At 38.3% G+C, this 22,255-nt stretch overlaps 1 protein-coding gene across 1 annotated transcript in view; it reads right to left on the minus strand.

Annotated features, from left to right (window-relative positions):
- Positions 1 to 275: 275 nt before the first annotated feature.
- Positions 276 to 22,255, minus strand: part of SLC38A6 (solute carrier family 38 member 6) — a 35,012-nt gene continuing 13,032 nt past the window's right edge. The window contains exons 6-16 of the mRNA XM_054286755.1: positions 17,175 to 17,253; positions 12,687 to 12,769; positions 12,158 to 12,216; positions 7,486 to 7,551; positions 7,232 to 7,285; positions 5,640 to 5,719; positions 4,872 to 4,972; positions 2,790 to 2,914; positions 1,790 to 1,934; positions 1,579 to 1,673; positions 276 to 519 (exon numbers count right to left, since the gene is read on the minus strand). Coding sequence (XP_054142730.1) covers positions 439 to 519; positions 1,579 to 1,673; positions 1,790 to 1,934; positions 2,790 to 2,914; positions 4,872 to 4,972; positions 5,640 to 5,719; positions 7,232 to 7,285; positions 7,486 to 7,551; positions 12,158 to 12,216; positions 12,687 to 12,769; positions 17,175 to 17,253 — 968 coding nt within the window. The 3' untranslated portion in view covers positions 276 to 438. The remainder of the gene's footprint in view (positions 520 to 1,578; positions 1,674 to 1,789; positions 1,935 to 2,789; positions 2,915 to 4,871; positions 4,973 to 5,639; positions 5,720 to 7,231; positions 7,286 to 7,485; positions 7,552 to 12,157; positions 12,217 to 12,686; positions 12,770 to 17,174; positions 17,254 to 22,255) is intronic.

Raw genomic sequence — 22,255 nt, forward strand, 5'->3', positions numbered from 1 at the left:
AGTCAAGCAACAGGAATATTTCAAGGATTAGGACAATGTGCACTATCCTATGTGCACAAATCACACTATGCACAAAAAGACTGATGTAATGTCTGCTCACCTTGTTCTGAAAGGACAAGTTATTTCAAGTTTCTGGTTTTTTCACCATGTGCCCTAAACCATTTTTGCATTGCAGAAATTTTCAAGACCTTTTTACCTGTCCTTATTACATCATCAAAACCTCTTATTTTAGAATGGCAAAGATGAATTGCCCAGTAACTGAAGAGTGACTGAAGATTAAAGAAGGACCATCAGTAAAGGAGGTGAAAGGAGCATTGCTTCTTCCTTGGCAGCTTTGGTCAGTGTCCCTTTGGGATGTGCAGCACTCACTGCAGCAGTGCTGGCACCTCTCTGCTCCCTGCTGTCCCCCTGGAGCTCAGGTCACACTGTCAATAGCTCTTATTGATCAACCCAATTGAAAATTATCAGAACCAAACTGAGAAGGCCAACACAAATGCCAAAAACAACCAAGGCACATGCCTGTGAAGAAAGAAAAGCAAAAATTAATGCCAAGAACAGGTACAAATAGTGACTTTTAAAATAAATCTGTACTGTTTCAAATTATTCAGTCTTCAAACACAAAGAATCTGCTTAGTGGGAAACTAAACCAAGCCTGGCATAGTTCCCTGGGAACTCCTGGAGCAGTCACACTATCCAGCTGCACAAAAAATAATTTGCCCTTTAGAACTCTAAAGGAATGGAGAAACTGATTCATATTTTACTCAAAATACAATTAAAATTACAATGGATTTTTAACATTTTTGACTAGCCAGATGATGATAAAACCACAGTTCAAGAGACTGCAGCCTGCTGATTTATAACAGGTTCCCAATCTGCTGGAACTAGCCATGACTTTAGATGGTCAGAGGGCATCATTATTATATTTTCTTTCAGATTCCCTGTTTTGTCAATACAAGAGCAGCTCCATGAATCATAAGAATGGCAGAAAAACTATGTATAAACATTTTGTCAGCATCTTGGCCACTCTGCTGAGCAGTGGTTAAATGAAGACAGACAGTTACAGTGCAAAAAGCAGGCTCCTGCACAAATTCCAGCTCAGAACTTAACCTACTACAACAAAAGAGAAACCACAAAGAGGAGAAAAAAAACCAAACAAAAAGGAAGAGAACCAAAAACAAAGATGTTTTTGCAAAGTCTTTTATAGAAAACAAGCACAAAAACTGTTCCACTTAAATACAATTTAGATTTGTGCCAACTGCTCAGACAACAGAGTTAGAGGTAAAAACTGAGCAGAAGCTGGATTAAAAGCCAACATCTGAAAACTACAGGGAAAAGCACATATCAGACCAATTGCCCAGTACATGCACACACTGCCTGCCAAAAAACTCTGCTGAAGAAGGAGTTTCAGACAGACCAGAGCTACCAGGAGGGATGAAAGAAAATGCTCAGAGATTCTGTGAGCTGCAATGCAAACAAGAGCTTTGCCCCTTGGATTGTGTGCTCCACTGTGTATTAAAATGCATTTAAAATGAGGCTGTTTAAATGTTATTAGTGCAGATGAGAAAACAGAAAACATACCCCAAGTTTCTGTGGTGATATGAAGTCCTCTCTGTTAAGTTTAAGATAAAATAGTCCAGGATATACAAAAAGCAAACATGTTGATGTGGTTGAACCTTTAATAAACAGAAAGATTTTGTTTAGAGAAGACTGAAGCACATTGCAGAATCATATACTGAATTTCTTGAATTAAAATAAAACCCAAAAAAAACCAACCACCACAAGAACTTACCAACTACTCCAAATACATTTTTAATGTCTGGCACATACATTGCAAACAGAACAACAACTGCATTCAGTGTTAAGGTGACAAGGATATGGCAAATCCATGACCCAGGAAGATGAGAGAAAAATACCATCAGCACAGCTTTCCTTGCCTGCACAATAAAAGACAAACATTGTGTGGGTAAATACATAAATACACACACATATTTTTTGATCTTACCTCAATTTCATGACTTGAAGAATTACATCATTCCAGATGTAAAAGAACATTTTAAAAATCAAAATGCCAGAAGATCAGTAATAGTTTAATGCTTTGTCTCTCTGTAGTGTAGATTTATTACAGCATTAAAGCAAGATTTATCACATGGTCATTAGTCTGAAGAAATGACTGGTCCCTCCCTTTTTTGGAGGGACAAAAGAAGGCCTGGGGGACAGTCTTTGTCTCTTTGAAAATGCCTGGTAGCAAATGTCAGCATGTTGTCAACTGATACATAACCTATACAGTGCTTCCATACACAGAGTTTTGCCAGTTCCTAAAAGAATGGATTTTCAATTCTACTACAGCATTGATAAGCTAAACTAGAGTTTATTTTTGTGAAATAGGTCTATATGTGTTTTTAATTTACAATCAAATTGAGTTTCAAGTACAAGTGTGTTTGTGTGTGGGTGCGTGCATGTAGAAAGGAAAAACCAAGTCAGCAAAACTCAATTTAAGAGGGGAAAAAAAAAATCAAACTAAATAAACTTTAGAAGTTCTGAATTCTCTAAATTAGAAACAATGCTGTGGGCTAGTTTTAATCTGAAATCTGTCTCAAGAGCACAAATTAGCTTAGTGGTTAGCTGTTATTTTGGAGCTTTCATGGAACATATGCAAATATGTGGTCTTTGATCAATCACTTGACAAGTGAATAAGATACACAGGACTAGATGTGACTCAAGGACTGCAGTCTGCAAAACATTAGTGCCCAGTGCTCAGTGCCAGCTGCAGAGCCCTCAGGAATACTCACTGGGAAATGGATCAGAGGCACTGTCAGGAGCACAGCAAACAGAATGGCTGCTCTCACTGTCATGATGATGGTGTCGTGGGGCAGGTACCTGGAGTAACCCTGCAGCAGCTCAGAGTCCACTTTGTCTGAAAACAAAACAAATTAATTGCTTTGTTAATCAATGGGGAGCTAATTAATTAAGGTGACATTCCAATGGATCCATCTGCTTGTGGGATGCAGATACACTCTGGCATTACTGATACACTAGGAAGGAAAATCTTCAGGGAAATTAAAAATTTCAGGAGGTAAGGCCATGCAGAGTCTCTGCTGAAGCCAAAGATGCCTAAAGAAAAGACACAAATGTGAAGGACACAGCTTCAAAAAAAGGAGGAAATTTAAACAGCAAAAGTCAGAGCACTGAGAGTAGTCTGCTACCCCTGATTTTTTTCTTTTTTAATCTTAAATCTGCTTTTTTGGACTTCAGAATACACTGAAATTTTCAAAGTCTGGTCACCCTGTGAAGTTTCAAATTCACAGAAAACAGAAGAAACCATCTGAACCACAGAGAGATGAAACATGCTTCATTTCAAAGAGGGAACTGTTCTTTTGTTTCCAATTTAATATAAAATGTTTTACATTTTCTCAGACTGGTGTTTTAGGAACAGGGAACAGACTTTCTCTGTTTAAAGAAGTAAGTTAATTAAACAAGACAACCAAAAAGTGAAAAGAAGAAGAAGCTTGCAAGGGGAAAAATCCAAACAAACAACACAAGTCTCTTACAGACATCCACTCTTGATTCCAGCATTTCAGGCTCCTGAGTCTTAGAGTCCCTAAAGGAAATCAAGCCTGCAGAAAACCCAAACCATTCCTAGTGAAACAGACTGAGAGGTGAAGGCAGGGTCTGGTCACAAAGAAATCATGGCAGAAAAGGTAACAGGAACTGGGATGGCTTCCAGGACTATTTTTTTCCTCTTTATTTTTTTCCCTTCTTATTAAGATTTCATCTGGATAGATGATTACCCTGCACTGCCTACTGAACCTCTCTGAGTTGCACTTAAATTTGTATTTATTTATATTCTCCAGCAAACCTCATGGAGACAGCCAGCAAACAGTGGCCAACAGACCATTAGGGCGTTCAAAAATCCTCATATAATTTTTCTAAGGTTTCTGGATATCTAGGGAATATTTTCAGACATGCTTATACTTGGGGATAAAAGGCCCAAAAGTCCCTAAAAATCTGGAATTATTATATACTGAAAGCCAATATTCTTGGTACTCTGTTAGACACCATCTCATCCCCACAATCAAGAATTATGAAACACTTGAAAGGAGAGGAAATCCTCATCAGAACTTTCATTCACTGCCTTACAGTCTCCTGTAAGAATTTTTATTCATTCCAATCAATGAAGATTAGCATGTGAACATCTCATAATAAGAGTTTTCAGAAGACATCAGAAGGATCCTCATGGATGACTGTGATGCATTTATGTGACAGCATTGGTATGAAACTACAACAGAACCAGCAAGTAGAGGAAATTCAACAAACCAGTTGTGTTGTCTCTGCTGTATGAAATGGACACTCACCTACTCATGCCAGGGCTGGGATGGACCTTTACAAAAAGGGGCCTGAAATCTTTCTGAAGTACAAGAATGCCAGACAGAAAAAATCATCTATGTTTAAACTGTACTGAAAATCTGTACCCAGGAGTATTCAGAAGTCCAAATGTAGAGTAATTAAATTGGTACTGCAGCACACTGTCACCTAAATTGCACAGCAAATGAAAATGTCTGTAGAATTTGGTAGGGCAAGTGTTTGCTACCCCACCCACTCTTCTTATTGCTAATAAAAAGGTACAGTTACTTCATCAAATATCAACAACATTTCTAGGAAATGTGCACTTCTTGGTTCAGTTCATGTATCAAAAACACATTTCTGGCTCAGGAACCAGAAGCAGTGCTGGAAAACCCAGCTCAAAGCCTTTCCTTTTGAATTTTTAAATTCTGAGGGTTCAAGTGTTCTAGTGCCTGAAGCATTCCAGGCAGAAGACATTTATCTTTTATCATTAACTTTGGTTCTAAGGAATACCTGAAGAATACACTTACCATAAAATGTCAGGTACCCAAAGAGAGCAGATATGAAGTAAATTAGGAAACTCAGCCCAATTCCTGTGACAGTGACATTCTGCATTCTCCTTTTGGATGGACTAAAATGGAGAAAGAAAAGGAAATTAGTGGTGTTTTAACTGCATTGAGGCTGATTAAACACAGCACAATCTATACAGTACCTTGCATTTCATAAGGAAATATTGGCCTAATTTAAGGCCACTGAGGATTGATTTGCTGAGGTCTGTGCTGTCACTGATATTTAGGGGGTTTGAAAGTATTTTTAATCTGGTTATTAAAAAGGCACTTTTCAAGCAGACAATTAACACTGTCCCCATCTTGTATGGAATTTAGACTTCCCAGTGTCTCTTTTAAATGAAAACTGGGATTTACCAGGATGATACCTGTACAGAGACAGGAACAGAATCTGTGTCAAAATCATCATTGGATCAGATATGGCCAAATGCACGTTCAGTTACAGCCATAAAAAATGGCTATTAAAGTATCTTAGGAAATGACCTTTTTTTCCTCCTGATTGTCCAGGGCAGGACAATATCCTGACACTGATGATGGAACCACATTTGTTACTTTTCATTCCTCTAAGAGAGAAAAAGCCAGGACAGACTAAAACTGTACATTTCCCAAAACCATGAAAGCTCCTTATTCTGCAGCGAATTCTGCACTGATCTAAAAATAAAAAATACTCAGGGAAAGTATTACAAAAAAGGTTATAATTCTATTTTAATATTGCATGTGTTCATACATTACCTTTGGAGCTCACAGTAGATTGGCAAGACTGAGGTATGGCACAGAAAAGAGAAGGCCATAGTTGGTATTGCATAAGCACTCTGAAAGAGAAAGAAAACATCTTGTAAGTTGTTTGCTGTTACTGCTGGTTGGAAAAATATCTGTATGAACTCAGAATTCAGTTCAAGTGCTGGAAGTCAGTGGAAAAATTTCCAGATGAATGCTTTGAGATAAATCTCCACAAGACAGAAATGGTGTCTCTAATCAGTCCACAAAAATTCAACCTTTTCAAGTCATGTCAGTTCAAGTGGACATAGCTCAGTTTCTTCATCTGAAGTCATGCTGCCTATAACCCAAAATCTGGGAGATTTTCTTTTTTCACTATACTGAAGCCAAGTACATTTGTAGAAAGAGCAGGATGTGTCCCAGAGTCAGTGTATCACTTGTGAAATTCTCTAAGAATTTTTCCAAATTCTAATATCCATGGCTGTCAAATTACTGATTCCTTCACCCTGACCTCACTATTTTATTACTCCTTCAGAAAAATTTGGATGAAATATAAAATATAACAGAAAATATTAACAGGAAATATAACATGCTTTGGCATCTCAAGTTTTAAGACAATTATGTAATTAAAGATGCAACCACACAATTAGTGGTGTATTATTCCAAAAATTTGTAATAAAAGAGATGAATCATCTAGTACAGCTTACTGCAACTGCCAAGTAGAATAAGCTGTGCTATAACAAACACTTTTGTGCTGAAATAATCAGGCCCATGCTGGTAAAGATTTGCCACTTTCTATTGATAAAGGCAATTTTAAAAAGAAGGAGAGATGAGTCCCGAGAGTCTTCAAAGCACAAAAGGCCAGAATCTCACATAAGATGTTTCTGGCCAAAGCACCATTTCTTTTTGATCTACAGACAACATTTGTCTGATGTTTGCACTGCCCAAGGTTTTTTTTTCCTTTCCTTTTTCTTGGGAGGGTAGGGTGGACTTTTGTTTTTTCAGAGAAGTGCAGCCACATCCCTCCTAGATGTCACTACAGGCCAATCCCAGATTTACCTTTTTCCCTCCCTCTTCACCCCCCAGAGACCAGGGCTCTACATAACACCTCCCCTCCTGCAAGCCTTGCTGGGTGTTACATGATTTAAATGCCATGTTAATTAACAAATACCAGGGCTGGAACCCAATGAGATGCACAAGACTGCAGCAGACCTGAAGGATCAGCTTCAGGTGAGGAAAAACTAAGGTTGGTTTCAGGAAAGCTGCTCTACCCTGCCAGGAACCAAGAGCACACAGCCAAGCAGCACCAACTTCCAGCTGAGGGCTTGATCTGATTGCATGATGAGGCTGACCACTGCTTCAGCTGTTATATTTTCTTCTTTGGCCATATTTCCAAAATATTTTCATAAATGCTAACTTGGACAATCAGCTTTCATACAAAAAAAAAGAAGTGAGACTGGATAGCAGTTGGCAGCAGGTACAGAAAATATTTCAGCAGCCCATAACGAGTTTTACACAAGGACAGCTTACCCTGGGTAAGGTTTAAACCCCAATTTTTTAAATACCTACACCCCCCTTTAAGTTTGTGTATTGTTAATAGAGATTACCTCTTTTGAAAGATGAAAGAGCTTTGCTTTACAATCCCCAGTAGAATTTGAAACCTGTAAAACATAAATGCAAAGAAAAAAAAAAAAAGGCATAATGAAAGAATAAGCCCAAACCACAGACATGAAACTTTTCAGATTCTGTGATGATTAATAAAAGAAGGAATTTAAATTGCAAGCCATTCTGAAAGTGTTAATGTAAAAAAGCAATACAGTTTACTAATAAAATTAGAACTTCAAACCAGCATGCACTTTACCTGTAAAGTCTCTATGGCACTGCTCAGAGGTAGAGGACAAGGAATCGACCATTTTTTAATCACAACCTGCAGACACACCATATTTCATGTATGAATGATATCCTAAAAATCAGTTTTCAATTTAGATACACATAGCAGTAGTATCAGCCTGCTGGAACCCCCAGCAGGGAGCTGCACCCCCAGTAAATCAGCAGCCCTGCCTGGCACCCAGGCCACCAGGAGGAGACTGGCCAGCAAAGCCTGTCAGTGCCATTCCATGCAGCTGCTCACCCTGCACAGCTGGCAGCCTCATGGGCCAGGCTTCTGGAGGTGGGGCACTATTGTAAATCAAAGGGGAGAGAGAATGATGCATTTGACTTTACCATCAGAAGGCTGTATTACACTGTACTATGTACATTGCATTTAAACTGAATTTGCTCTGCACTCACTCGTGCTTACAACTGCTCACACTGCACTCATCTCTCATTCTCTCTCTGACACACACACACTTCTTGGCCCTGATAGGCCAAGGGAACAAAGCATCCTCACTTTGGGTAAACAACCTCTATATTGCATTCTCTATATTACATTCACTTTGGGTAAATAATCTCTATATTACATTCTCTATATTACATTCACTTTGGGTAAATAATCTCTATATTACATTCTACTTTAACACAACACAAGCAGAGCAAGCAGGATAAGAATTGTGTTTTCCTTCTTCTCTGCTTGTCTCACAGCTTCTCTCTGCTCAAAAAGCATGTGAATACTCCAGGGCACTGCAGTGGGCTCTGCCATGAGCTGAAATGCAAGCAGACTCCCCTCCCAGGCAGGATTGCTGCTGTGGTAGAGCCCAGCCTGCACCCGCAGCACACGAGCCCTCAACAGAGATAGAGCAGAGCCCAGGGCTAATCTTGAAAGGCAGAAACATCTGGTTTGGACTAGAAAGCAAAGGAAAAACAATAAATGCAATTATTGTCCCAGAATGTCATTGGGCCTTCAGCTACACCCTGCTGGTTTAGGGACTGCCAAGTAACAGGGTTGAAAATCAAAGGGAAATTAAAGTAAGCAATGTTACCTCCTCTTTCAGGAGCCCAGTTTAAAATGATAGTTGCATTGCTCTCCTCACCCTAATTAATTTCCTATTGTAGTTGCCTGGCTGCAGAGGTTATAATTCTTTTGAAGCCTAGAGCAAATCATTAAAAACTTAATTAAAGACTCAGATTCATGAGAAGAATAACATGCAAGGGAGTTCCTCTCCTGGCTCAGGGAACTGTGCCCTGCCTGCTGCCAAGTGCTGTTTCCCAGAGGAGTAGATGCTCCCTCTTGTCACCAGTGCCAGGAGAGGCAAGCAAATGTCACCTCTGGCCAAAGTGTGGGGAAAGAAAACTGTGAGTACACAAACTGTGGCAGGAACACTTTTTAAACTGCACAGAACAACTCAGTCAAGGTATGGAACTAGGTGAGAGCCTGCTCAACAGCAGCCTGCAAACAGCAAACACTAAAATATAACTTGGGCTGGGTTGTTTAAAGGCACACAAAGAGGAGAAGGCTTTGCAGGCTCCAAAGTAATCAGCTTTGTAGGAACTCCCCACTCCTGTCTAAAGCTGGAACAGGCACTGGGAAGGGGCATGGAGCTGAAGGGCAAGGTTTGGGGAAAGGAAAATGTGCCTGGCAGTGATGAGGGGAAGACTTCCTGCAAGCTAAAGAGCAAATATATATATAAACACTGCAGAGGGAGGACCAGACAAGCCAAACCTAAAAGGCTGGAGAACATTTTGCTAAAATAAATGTAATACAGATTAACAACAGACTGTGGAAATAAAAGAAGACAAAATAAAATGTACTAGGTGCATTTTAAAAAAAATCTCTATTTATTTTTGCCCACTTGCTTAATTATTTAAATGTATTTAGGTTTCCAATTGTAGTCTAAAGAGTTTCCCCAACAGGAAAGGATTTTTAAGCTGGCAGCACAGCCCAGTTAGCTGAGCAGTCATGCAGGCACCACAACCCTCCTCTAGAACTTTAAGCCTATTTCATATAAACATTCCTTTGAGTACAAAAAATGTTTGGTTTTAAGTGAAAAAAAACTTAAAAATCAAGAGAGGTTCTAGTGGAAAAAGGGTATTTTAAGCCCACACCAGACACATTGCTAAAGAATAAAGTTAAAGGCTCAAAGTGTTCTAATATTCTCAGGGATTTTTTGTACCCTGCAGAGGGAAAACAGGAATCCCTTTATTCCAGCAGCACTGACAGCACTGGGCAAAGCTGTCTGTGCATAACATCACTCATTGCATGTGGCAGGCCCCCAATGTGCAACGTGTTTTGTGCTGGGAACACAAACAAGAGATTCAGACAAACACCATCAGCAATCATTAACACCTTGGCTGAACAAACTACCAATAATGCTGTCTCCACACACACAAAAAAATACAAGTGTGTCTTTATGCTTCACCAATATACACAGCAAGAAGAGAAGGAATAACAAAAATTTTAACAATCACATTTTTTTTCTGGATGATTCAAGGCAGGGAAGTATTCAACAACTCAGCAACAAAAGTGCTCAGGAGCTCACAGAATCTGGCTTTGAATGAATTGTTACACACACTTGTTTTTCTCCTAGATCAGCTCATCTCAGTATCTGCAATATTTTTGCAAGTAAAGCCTAGAACCAGTTTTTTGGCTTTTAAGGAAGAGATATTGAGGCACAGAGAGGACATTTAAGCCCCAGAACAAAGAAGGCTCCAGCCCTTTGCTCTCCCTGACCAGACTGACTGATGTCTCTTTTCTGCAGGCTGCAGTAAAATTGTGCCTTGCTGGCAAAAAGCTGAACAGATGGTGTGCACTTGAAAAGGCACAGAATTACTGTAGATGCAAAATATAATTCTATCACTTCCATATGACTAACACAGTTCTCTTCTGGAACAAATTAAAACATATCTGCCACACAGAAATTAACAGTGTGCAAACTAAAACACCATTTCAACAGCACATATCACCCACTTCAAAGCAATTAGATATGAAAACTAAACCACATTTAATGCCTTTGACTTTCAGGGCCTGAGCAAGTCACAGGGAATATTCTGTCAAGAGTATTGGTTTTCTGGAAATATCCATAATGGCTTTAAAAACCTTGACCTCAGCTAGATTTACTGTGGCTGCTGCTTTGCCATTTAACAAGAAAGAGAAAGCACACAAACTTTAACATTTCATTAAAAATCCAGCAGTCTGTACTCCTCCCTTAGCACTTTGTACCCACTCTTTTCACAGAGAATCACAAACTAAAATCTAGTTTAACTCATCCCAGCTTGGCATGGCTGCACACAATTCTTGCTAACACATTTGCTTTTTCAAGGACTGAAGTTGTTTTCAAATGCATCCACCCATTACAGCAGCTCTCCTCAGAGATCCATCCACATTCCCTTTGAAATCCAGGAGCTGAACTGGTTTTAAAACTCTTGCAACTTGCTTCAGCCAAAGGCCTGTGTCAGCATTATACTCAGTGCTTTTTCTTACCTTTTTTTTCCATTTTTTTTTCTTTTAAAGATAAATTTTAGGAGAGAGGTCAAAAGTTAAGGTAATTTATAAATATTACAAATGAATTTCCATTAACTCTGGAGAGGCTGTGGCTGCTTCTCAATATTCAGCTTAAGAAGAATACTTCCCAAGGTCCTACAAACACTGCAGCTCTCCAGGGATACCCTAGGGAGATGTTTTGACAGCTTTGAAGTTTGGTTTTATCACATGGTTCAGTTCCTAATGGATTGCCTTGGTCTCCTGGATGGCATGTTTGTTCAACTTGCCTTCAACTCTGTTTATCCCTTTGTAAAACAGGTATTAAATGCAAGTCAATGCAAGCCAGAGTGACAGGGCAGAGGGGGAACATTTTTGCCAGGCTCCCAAATAAGATTCAAAAAGATGAAATAGATGACAGAGTGAGAGCTGCTCAGTTGTACCACATATTACACATGTGCATTAACACACTTTTTCCCTTTAAAAAGAAAAAAAAGTGCAACTTAAAGGCACATTTTCTCTCTTAGATCTGCCTAGCAGGTCTCACTTTTGATATTTGGAAACATCTACCTCACAGGGGCCTTGAGAGGGTGAACATCAGGGTCAAAAACCCCCATATGGCTCAGAGAAAAGAACTTTTCCTTTCAGCTGGAGAGGAGAATAAGGTCATTGACATATTAATGAATCTTGTAAACTGCCTTAATGAAGTTCTAGTTTTCTTTGCCTTTTTCTGAACTCTGTCACTCCATTATACATGTAAATTTAATTTATTTTGGAGTATATTAAATTTTCTGCTGTACTAGTTGCAGTAAGTAGTAGTTAGAAGTTAAGAAAACAGAATTCCATTCCTCTGTTAGTAGGGAAACAAAAATATATGTGCCAGCTCCCTTTGCTGCACCATCAGCAAAAAAAAAAAAAAAGAATTGTTATATTTACCAGCCCAAAATTTAATTATTTTAACTCTTTTCACATGCTTGGAAGTTCATACACAATTCCCAGCCTCAGCAAAACAAATGTAATCAGTCTAAGCAAGCACATACGGAACTTGAAGAAAATTCTAAATTTCACATAAAAAATTAAGGGGGAGGGAAAGACAATTAATTTCCAAACAGCCTTATGAAAACATTCAAACAATAAGGAAAAGAAAAAAAAGAAGCTGTGCAGAGACTTTTTAACTTACCACAAGAGTAAAGTACACCGTAAAGAAAAATGATAAACTACTTGTGTAGCCAAGAAAGCCTGTAAAATAACAGTAAAAATAAAAGAGAATTTATAAGGAAAGTGATCCTAATGTACAGCTAAAGCTTTACATTTTAGGCATGTTTTCTATTACAGTGCTTGGTATCTGGGGCTTAGGACTCAGAATAACAACATTCCAAGTGCCTGTCACAGATCATTTATGTAGTTTTGTAGGGCAGAATTAGAACTGGCTTACCACTAATGGCATGCTGTAAGTAAATGCAGCTCTTTAATGTTCTGCTGTAAAGATTTTATTTTAGTATTGCAGACAAAATACTACTGCAACCCAAGTAATAGGTTAACTAGGCAGGGCTGGAAGGCAGAACACACTACAGCAACTGAAGTAATCACCACCACCAGCAGCCCCCTGCCAGTTTAAATAAATAAATAAGCCATTAAGGTTTTAAAGTCTTCAACTGTAATTGCTACTCAAGTAGAATAATATTCTCTTCTCTCCTTTAATTACTCACCAATTTTAGGAAGAAGGGCAAGAGGAAAAACAATGCAGACTGAAGTGAGCAGCAGCAGCAGCCTCCCATCGAGGTACCAAGACCTGGTGGAAAATTGATTTAGGTTTGATACAAAGCTCAGGAGTCCTAAAAATATGTTCAACTTAGAACTGTGCTCCTAGACAAAGCAACCACTAGGACAAGAAAAAATAATTTCCTGTCTCACATGCTATTTACATGGATTTGTACTCCTAGTTTCTACACTGATATAAAACAGAGCTCCCAGATAATCTTCATTCTGCAAGCAATGTTCCACAGGCAAGTGTCTGCATGGATCAGGGCTCTGATGTGTGCCAATTCATAATTCTCATCAGCACAAAATGCAAATCCCTGCCTTGATTCACAGCAATGGTCAGAGGGAAGGGCATTTCATACTCTAGAGATTTCCAGCAGTATTTACACAGCACAGTGTGTGTCTAAAACTGGGCTACAATGAGCTGCACATTTACACACCTGAAGAAACAGCAACATCAATTCCCACTCACTGCTGAGCTGCCCTTCCTTGCCTACATCCATGAAAGATGTAAAGGACAGAAGGGATGAAAATTATGCTGATGAAATTTGGTAGAATGTTTATACATAAAACCACACATTAAAAAAGCATTGTAGAAGCACATTAAGTCCTCACACATTTAAAATATATTTAAAGCACCAAAATCCCATCTCTGAAGTGAGGAAAGCACAGATGGATAAGTTGTTAAGGAACAGAAACATTCTGAGGGTGCCTGCCCTGACTTGGCAATAACCATATCCTGTACTGATAAATATCTTGCACATCAGCCTCCAACTTTACCACCTATAAACACCCTGACTTTTGACCTTCCAGTTTATTTAGTCCAGGATATGGTTAGCACCTAATAAACAGGCAGCACCTCAAATTATCATGAGGGAAGTCCCATAACACCTGTGTTAAAGCAGAATTATCATACAGGTATTTTTACTACTGCTGTACAAAATGGACAGCCATTTGAGTCACTTGTTTGGAAAGAAGGTGTAATGTAAACAGAGAAATTTCAAGTTTGAGGGCATGTTCACTGTATCAAACCCAAAGCAACCATTAGCTGACAATGTCTGTACTAAAAATGAGTGAAAATACATCATTCTTCAAAAAGTGTATTATTCGTTCTGTCTGCTACTGCTATAGTAAAGAAACAACTTTGCCAAAATCAGCTTCTTGCTGTAGCATTTATTCTTCATTCTTATTCTTATTCTTATTCTAATTATTTATCATTCATACATTTTTAAACATTTTCTTTCTTTCTTTCCAGTCTGGTGATGTTCAGATTAGGAGGATCAGCATCATGGCAGAGAGCATAAGGATCATGCACTATGTGGAGATGTGGGACCTCAGTTTAAATCTCCTGATTGCAAACCCACAGCTGCCACTGAGGTTCACAAGCTCAGCAGAACAGACAGAAAATTATTTTGGTTACTTTATGGTAAATGAAGAACCATTTGTTTAGGGGGGGGGACAGAGAGGAAAATAGCAGTGAGGAAATGAAGGAGAAAAAGTAATTTTGTACACTGCTTCATTCTGGAATACCACTTCTTATACTTAAAAAGACCTCAAAAAAGTCCATATTGGGCTGGTTATTGGAAAATGTGTCCATTTGCTCCTCAAAGTACTGATGTAAATATGCTGTTATTTTCCAAAGGCAGAATAAATGTTTTGATAGTGCCTTTAAAATCAATCTAATCTGTAAATTTAATCCTACATGAGAAAAGCATTCAAAATATGAAATACAGAATATAAATCCTTGACTGTGCTGAAAAAGCTTTGGCATGCAGATGTTTCTCCTCCCTCCCCCTTATTTTAACTAAAAGCAGACATTTATAAATCGCTTTAATTTCATTCCTGAATTCAACAGAACAAGATATTCATATGTTCTAAATTAGGATCTTACTCTCAGTTCATATCAATTATACAACACACAAGCAAGACAACTTAATTGCATCAATCACATCCTCTGACAGGGTCATTAAATGTTAACAGAGGGCTCACAAATTACAACTTTTTAACACAATCCTCATTTGAAACTATGTTCATGTCATCAAAACTATGTGGAATTCTGGTTATGCAGACAGAAACATCTCCACTCACATTAGTAAGTGTTCATACTGTGTGGTTTTGTTTTTTAAAAAGACATGAGGATGTGTTAGACTGGCTCTGAGCCTCTCAAACACGTGCACACCTGCTAACCTCTACCTATAAAAATAATTTAATGCACAGACCATTCTGTAAATGGCTTTCCCAAATGCACAGCTCAGGAGGGTTTATGCATATAAAATACTTTCACAGATAGTTTAACTGACATTTTTGATACATCCCAACTCCAGTTAAGATAAATTCTGCACCAAATGAAAGCGTATCAAATGCTATAATGACTTAACAAACACAGAACAGTTGTGCAATCCCATCTGGAAACAAGTGCTCCAGGTAAAAAAGTGAATCAAACTATTCAATATTTATGCCCTTTGAATAAACAAGTTGCTTCTTAGGCTTGGTATTTGATTACCTATTTTTGTTGAACAATTTCCTACCATTTAAAAGGTCAGCTAGTAAAAATGTACACTTAACATCTGCAAAAAAAATACACAGAAACAAAAGATTATGATGTAGCATGGCCATTCATATGGCAAAAGAAATTAAATATAGATGTGGGCACACTTATGTGCATATTCCTGGAATACTGCTTGAGAAATGCACTGAAACAGTTTGCTTGGACAAATACTAGAGGAGGGAAATTGTGTTAAATAAACATTGATTGGTGCAAGAACTCCAATTTACAGAGGCAGAAACTGCATGAGACCAGGTTGCCAATCACCTAAGCATGGAGCTGTGGTTGGGATTCCTATGGACAATTTCAGCTCTTTCTGAGTGCAAAGCTGAGCTTCATTCCCACCTCCAACTGCAGGTTCAGCTAAGGAAGAAGCAGGGCTGCTGGCAGATCACTGAGGATCGCAACAGGTAATGTAATTTGTAATGAACAGCTCAACACTGTAACCTGGGTGCTCACATCAAGGAGATCTGAGGTAGAACCTGGGAGCATTATCCCACAGGCACCTTAACGAAGTTTTCACAGGGCTTTTTTCAGACAGAACAACCCTTGGAGCAGCACAGGGTTGAACCTCCACGTTCTACCTACCAGGAGTTTTCTTAAGCTGTTTCAAAATGTATCTTTGCTGGAAGAAAATTCACTTTGCATAAACAGAGCTGACATAAAATTAAAACCAGTTGTAAGAGATGTTAGATCCTAAATCTGGGGTTAGACAGACTGGGTTAGACATGCAGCAGATAGAGCAGCAGCTCAACACCACTGTGTATGAAGAGTCTGAAATATGAGTTTGGAGGAGAAGGTTAAAGCACCCAAATGAAAAGCTGATAACTACCACAGCTGGAAGAGATACATTAGCAGACTAAAAATAACATACATGCAGATATAAAATGTAATATACACATATATACACATATAAAATGTAATAGTTTAGAAAAAAAGAGAAAACTGACAAAAAACCTTACTAAAACTCTGAGGGCCCAGAGGGCAGAAAGCAAGATTATAGCCACAGTTAATTTTTCAAACTCATTATAAAATCCAGAAGTGGCAAGTGATAAAACAGAAATTTAACTAAAGTACCTTTTAACAAACTGATTTCCCACTTAAAATTCACCCACAACATTCAGAAATAATACAAGCATCACACAGCCTTGAGACAATTTCAGCACATTTCAATCCAGAGCAAGTTTTGAGCTCAAAACATCTGAAAATAGCAGTTTGGAAAAACAGCTGTAAGGCACTCCAAGATACACTGTAAGGAATGACAGGAGCATGGAACAACTCAAACAAGATATTTCAGTGCTGAAGCTGCAGTGTTTGCCTTCGATTTCTTGTGACAGTTCCAATGGAAATGTGAGGGACACACTCCTTTACAGCTCAACTGCAAAAAATAACTTCTTTACTGGGAGCCAAGTTTAGGAATTATAAACCAAGTCTGGAAACCTGGCATTTTTCCCAAGCCAAGTCCAATTACTAGAGCGAGACAACAAAATATTTCCATATAAATGCCTGCCATTTTTTGTACTGTGATTTTGAATTATGTGAAGTGATAACATGACAGCAGTGGAAATGTTTCTTCTCCTCTCCCTCCCAGCACCTTCCTGCTTCCCCTTTTACAATATTACAGGAAGGAGATTCCTGTAGATGGAGTTTTGCCACTGACTTTAAGGTCGTAGGATAGGAAATCACCATGAGGAAAGAATCACGCTCTGTGTGTGTGTGCTGCAAATGACCTGCACTTGCCAAATACATTTCATATTCCAACAACTCATGTAAATGACTATTTAAATTCAAGTGTGAGAGCAGAGAAGTGTCAGCACACATCACTTTCAGCAGTGCTGGACCTCTTTTTTCTTCAGGACAAACACAGAATGCTCGAAGCATTTTTCCTTACCCGCTCTCGGCTCCGCTCAAAAGCCCAGCAACAGCCCCAGGAAGTTCAGACTTGACAATTAACAGATAAGATGACATGGCTGCAAACAGAAGCAGGACAGATTTAGCAGGGGACCAGCAGCATCTCAGCCAGCAGGGCTGCACCAGCAGGGCTGTGCCTGGAACATCTCAGCTCCGCGTGAGACACCGCGGCACCAGAACCAGAATTTATTTTCTCATATACTTCCTTTAAAAATAGCTGCAAGTTCTGCACCGATGTCAGCTAATGCTTCCAAAGAGACTCTTACAGTGTGAGTCTTGAAACAAGGAAAACATAACCCAAAGGACTAAAAGGCAAAATAATGTAATATATAGGCTTGTCCTTCTACCTGGAATACAGACCTACAGGGTAGAGAGAGACTGTAAGGCTGCAGCATCCTCCCTCCTCTTCATGAGACATGATTCATGATGAGAGTAAATAATATTTGTTTCTCTCAATACAACAGGGTTTTTTAAAGACTGAGTTTTCATAGTTGTTCAATTGCTGTTGTACTAAATAAATACAAGGCAGAAATTCAAACACAAGTATAGGACTTGAAAGGGATTTTTTATATACTGCAAGGTTTGGCCCTTAGAGCTAAGAGGATTATCAGTGACGGATCCCTGCTTCTCATGACAAATCCATCACCAACAAAATCCCAACAATAATAGCAAGTGCAGAACTGTACAGGAACTGTGAAGCAGAAGAGAAATTATTAGCTACTCTTACAGGATTATTGACTTGAAATTAAGTGCTTCTAATTCTATTCAGCAGAAAGCAGTCCAAAAGCTCCTTCACAGTGCCACTTTTCTCCTTCACTAAATACTGTGATCAAAGGAATGAATGAGAGGTTTTTAAATCCCAATTTATACCAGTCTGATTCCTTCACATACTCTTCATGTTGCTTTTTTATGTAACCAACAGAGAACTACTCAAAAAATCAAGCTTTACAAACAGCTTCAACGAGCATCAAAGCCTAAGTGAAACTAATTTCCATCCTGCAGCAGCAAGTCATTTTAATAATAGTAAATAGTAATTTTAGTAAATAGTATATAGTAATTTTAGTGTTACATTCAATCCCTGACAAAAACTCATCTGTTGTACTCAAATCTTACTGTTCTGTATTTAGTAATTCTTTAGAATATTACCACAGTGTATTTATTCATGCTTTAAAATTAAAACATTACATTTTGAAAAGGCAAACCTTCATAAGCTGATATTTGAATAAGTTTGTGGGTTTTTTTTAATCTAAGGACTTTTTTGAATCTTAAAAGATGTGAGGACTCAGACACTGCTGTACTACAGCAGTCACTGTTAAATTTTTAAGAAAAAGTAAGGTGGTCCCAATAAAGAAATAGAATTCTATTAACACAAAGTGACATCTACCTACCACAAGGTTAAATTAAAACCATTTGGTAAGTCACTAAATAATAATATTCACTTCTTCACAATTAAAAGCTCTGGTTTTTCCCAATGTTTATGTATCTTTAGTGACATGCAGCTGTTGATTGTGTGTGCTGAGGTATTTATCTGCTGTCCTGATTTACTCTCCTATAACAGAGCATATTTTCAACCAGAGAAAATTACAGCATGCAGATTTCTAGATCACTAGAATTTGTAAGTAAATTAACCCAATTTTTCATGCTAAGTTGCAGGCAGCTGCATATTTCATTCTAATTTTTTTAAAAAATGAAGTGGGGAAGGAGGGAAAGGAAAATTCCTCTAAATTGCAATTCAACCTTATTTACCCATTAGCCTTCCCTCCTGTATGATACAACACTTTATACACAAGCAAGTCAGAATTTTCATATATTTATGTCCTTCAGAAAGATTTCAAACCCAGTTCTTTTGCAGTCTCCACTGCAGAAGCCTTCAAATTAATTTCCAGATCAGATTTCCTCCAATATGCAATCTGTCACTCTGCCCTTGCATTCCTATTAGCCTCTGGCTAATCACTGGGTCACTTATCCTTTGTTGCTCACTCTTTGTTTTTGAGAGGAGTCTTATTTCACTGAATTCCACTCCTAAGGAGGGAGCCAGTCCTGCACCAAGAAAATTGTGCATGTTGAACATTTGTGTGCATCTTTCTTCCTTTCTCTGGGCATGTGGGAAACAATCTCACATAGCAGGATTTTTTATATTCTCTTGTTTTTACTAATTGAATATTTTAAAATATATTAAATATCTATTGAATATTAAAATGTATATTAAATAATTATATTTATATCCTGATGTTGGAATCCTAGGTAAAAAAATTATTTCATTTAAATATTGATTTTTGTTTAAACAAGACCTGAATCTTGTACATCACTCTGAGGAAGATGCCCATACTTAAAACAGTTAAAAAAGCCAAATTCTGCTTTTGGTTCATTTGCAAACACAGTGTTAATTCTCCTCAGAAGAAAAAACTCTTCATAGTTTTCCTTGGCATGAAGACACAAACCACTGTGTAACTCTGCAACACACTACAGAGTGAGCAAAGAGCATGGTTGGTTTGTTTTTTTTAAAGATGAAACTAAAACAAGAAAAGCTTAACAATGTGACAGTCTTTTTCTACTTGAGGAACTGAGAGCACAGAATGAGACAGACAAAAAGTGAGATATCCTTTGCCCCAAATAACAATCTGAACCTCACCTCCCTGACTCAGGTTGTGTTGCACAAATGAAACCTCAGCTCTCCCTGGCAGCTTTGATGTGCCAGGGAAGGAAGAGATCTCACAGCCACAGGCTGAGCTGTGACACAAGAGAGCACAACAAAAAGCACAAGATCCTTGTGCTCTGATTTACCCTGAAATGCTGCCATGAGACACCTATTCCAGCACTGAATTCCAGCTTTCCTGCAGAACAAACCCTCTGCAATGCCCTGCTCTGAGGCTGCAGCAAGAGGGGGATGCCACAAGGGCTGAACCAGAATTAAGTGAGCAACTTCACATGGACACTTCCTAATTTTCAGGTTCTGAATTTGCATGTATTGAGTTAGTTTGAGGTAATTTTCAGTATGCACCTAGAGATACTTAATGGAGAACAGTTCTGAACTCCCCAACAGGCCTTGATACACCAGAACTCAGCAGAAATCATAATTATGTTATTAGTTAATTATTCTGTACATTTACACTGTGTTGAAAGGTGTAAGAAATATTACTCTTAAAATACCTATCACTCTGCCATGATCTCAAAACTTGCTATTAGCTCTTTGACAGAAAACCAAAAAGTTTATTAAAATATAAAACAGAGTAATTGCTTTACACTTGCATTACTGCAGCCTGCAGTGCCAGCATGAGCTGTGACTCTATAAATACACACAGCATGCATACATTATTCAGAATGTCTGTGCTGTGCTACCAATACTGCTTAACACTGACCATATGCACCCCTATCTGAAAAAACAGCTGCTAGAGAAAAGGTTGTTTTTTAAATAATCCTCAAAATACCTCTTCTGAGGTAGCCCAAAGTTAAAATATGTGGGTGGTTGTTGGGTTAAAAGAAAAAAAGTGTAACTTTTTCTGATTATCCTACCCAAAAAGAGACCAAGTGCTAAAGTCCATAGCAAGGAAGTCAGAGAATGTACAATAAACTTATAAGTAAACATAGAATTTATGGTGATAAATCCTTCTAAATAATTTCCTTGAAGGGAGTGACTCTTCTGGTCAGCTTCTCCTCATCTGCCACTGTAGGTGATGGTATCAGAGCCCTGTAAATGTCTTGCATTTTTAAGCACTGTGCAAAGATGGAAACAAGCTCCCCTCCAAACTTCCCCCAGGAGAAGAGAGGGAGTTACTGGTTTTAATATGTCCTTAGTGAAAGCTTTAAAAAACAATGTTGGGATAATTTCTTTGGTTTTAAATACAGATTTAGAACGGAGTGTGTGACAGAAGATGTAATCCTTGTTCATACAGAGAAATTCCAAAAACTCAAACAAGTTGTCAATTTCTTTGCTTGTCCTTCTATTATGGAGACTCATCCTGATGAATTTCTGTTCCCCTGCTTCCTTTTCCTTCTATCTTTAGCTTTTACCTGAATTAGTCTGGAACTTACCTATAGCAAGCTTAAAAAACAAAAAATCCTTATTGTACATGGAACACACAGGCAGCAGATTTATTTTGGTAAAACTTCCTTAGTTATAAGTGTACATTTAGGCTAAAAGAACAGAAAAGTTTCCTGCATAGCTCATCACATATTCCATTCCATTCAGCTGCAGGCTCATATTTCTGTATTTTTTTTCTATTATTTAAAGCAAGCTTAATATTTTTCACAATATCAAACCTTCCATTCACTGCAATAGGAAAACACAGGAGCATGGGTCATCAATTGTTAAATTAGTACAGGAGCTGACAAACCTGCCCTTAATTAAGGCAGCTCTGCACTGGAAATCTTCACTTTGAATCAGTCAGGATAATTAGGCTTTCAGGTCAAAAGTAAACCATGCTGTGAAAACAAACATTTGAGTTTGTTTGAAAACAGAATTAGATTTCCCATACTTAAAGGAAGCTCAGTAATTTCTTAAGGTATTAAGGATGCAGGTCTCAGCATGAAAAAAAAAAAAGAAAAAAAGCTGTATTTTGTTTTATTTTATTTTATTCCTCCATGATTTGCACTGTTCATTCATTGTCAAAGTTTCTGGAGTATTGTTCTCCCTGATTACACAAAGGTTATTCCCATCTGCCCCTCCAGTCTGAAAAAATATTTGCTTTATTTAAATTTGAAAGAAATGTTGCAAACATGTTTAGAAGTGAACTGCAGAATGGATCAATTGGGAGGGGAGAAAAAAAGAAAATAATTTGCAATTAAAAAATGCCCACTTAGCTTGATAAAAAGAGGGGTTTATTAGTCTCTGCACAGCACCACTAAGCAGGCACTCACAGAAAGTATATATATATATATATATGTATATATATATGGAGGGGGAGCTAAATGAAATATTTCACTGTTTACCTCAGAAAACCAAGGGCAGGGGATGTGGAAGCCGGCGGGAGCAGCTGGAGGCTCCCGAGGCGCCGGGCTGCCGGCAGCTCTCCCGGGAGGGCAGCCCAGGCCAGCAGAGGGTGGTGCTGCCTCTGAAATTTC

Source organism: Melozone crissalis, unplaced genomic scaffold (assembly GCF_028551555.1).
Source record: "Melozone crissalis strain CALT ecotype California unplaced genomic scaffold, PUWL_Pcris_2 ptg000056l_1, whole genome shotgun sequence".
NCBI lineage: Eukaryota > Metazoa > Chordata > Aves > Passeriformes > Passerellidae > Melozone > Melozone crissalis.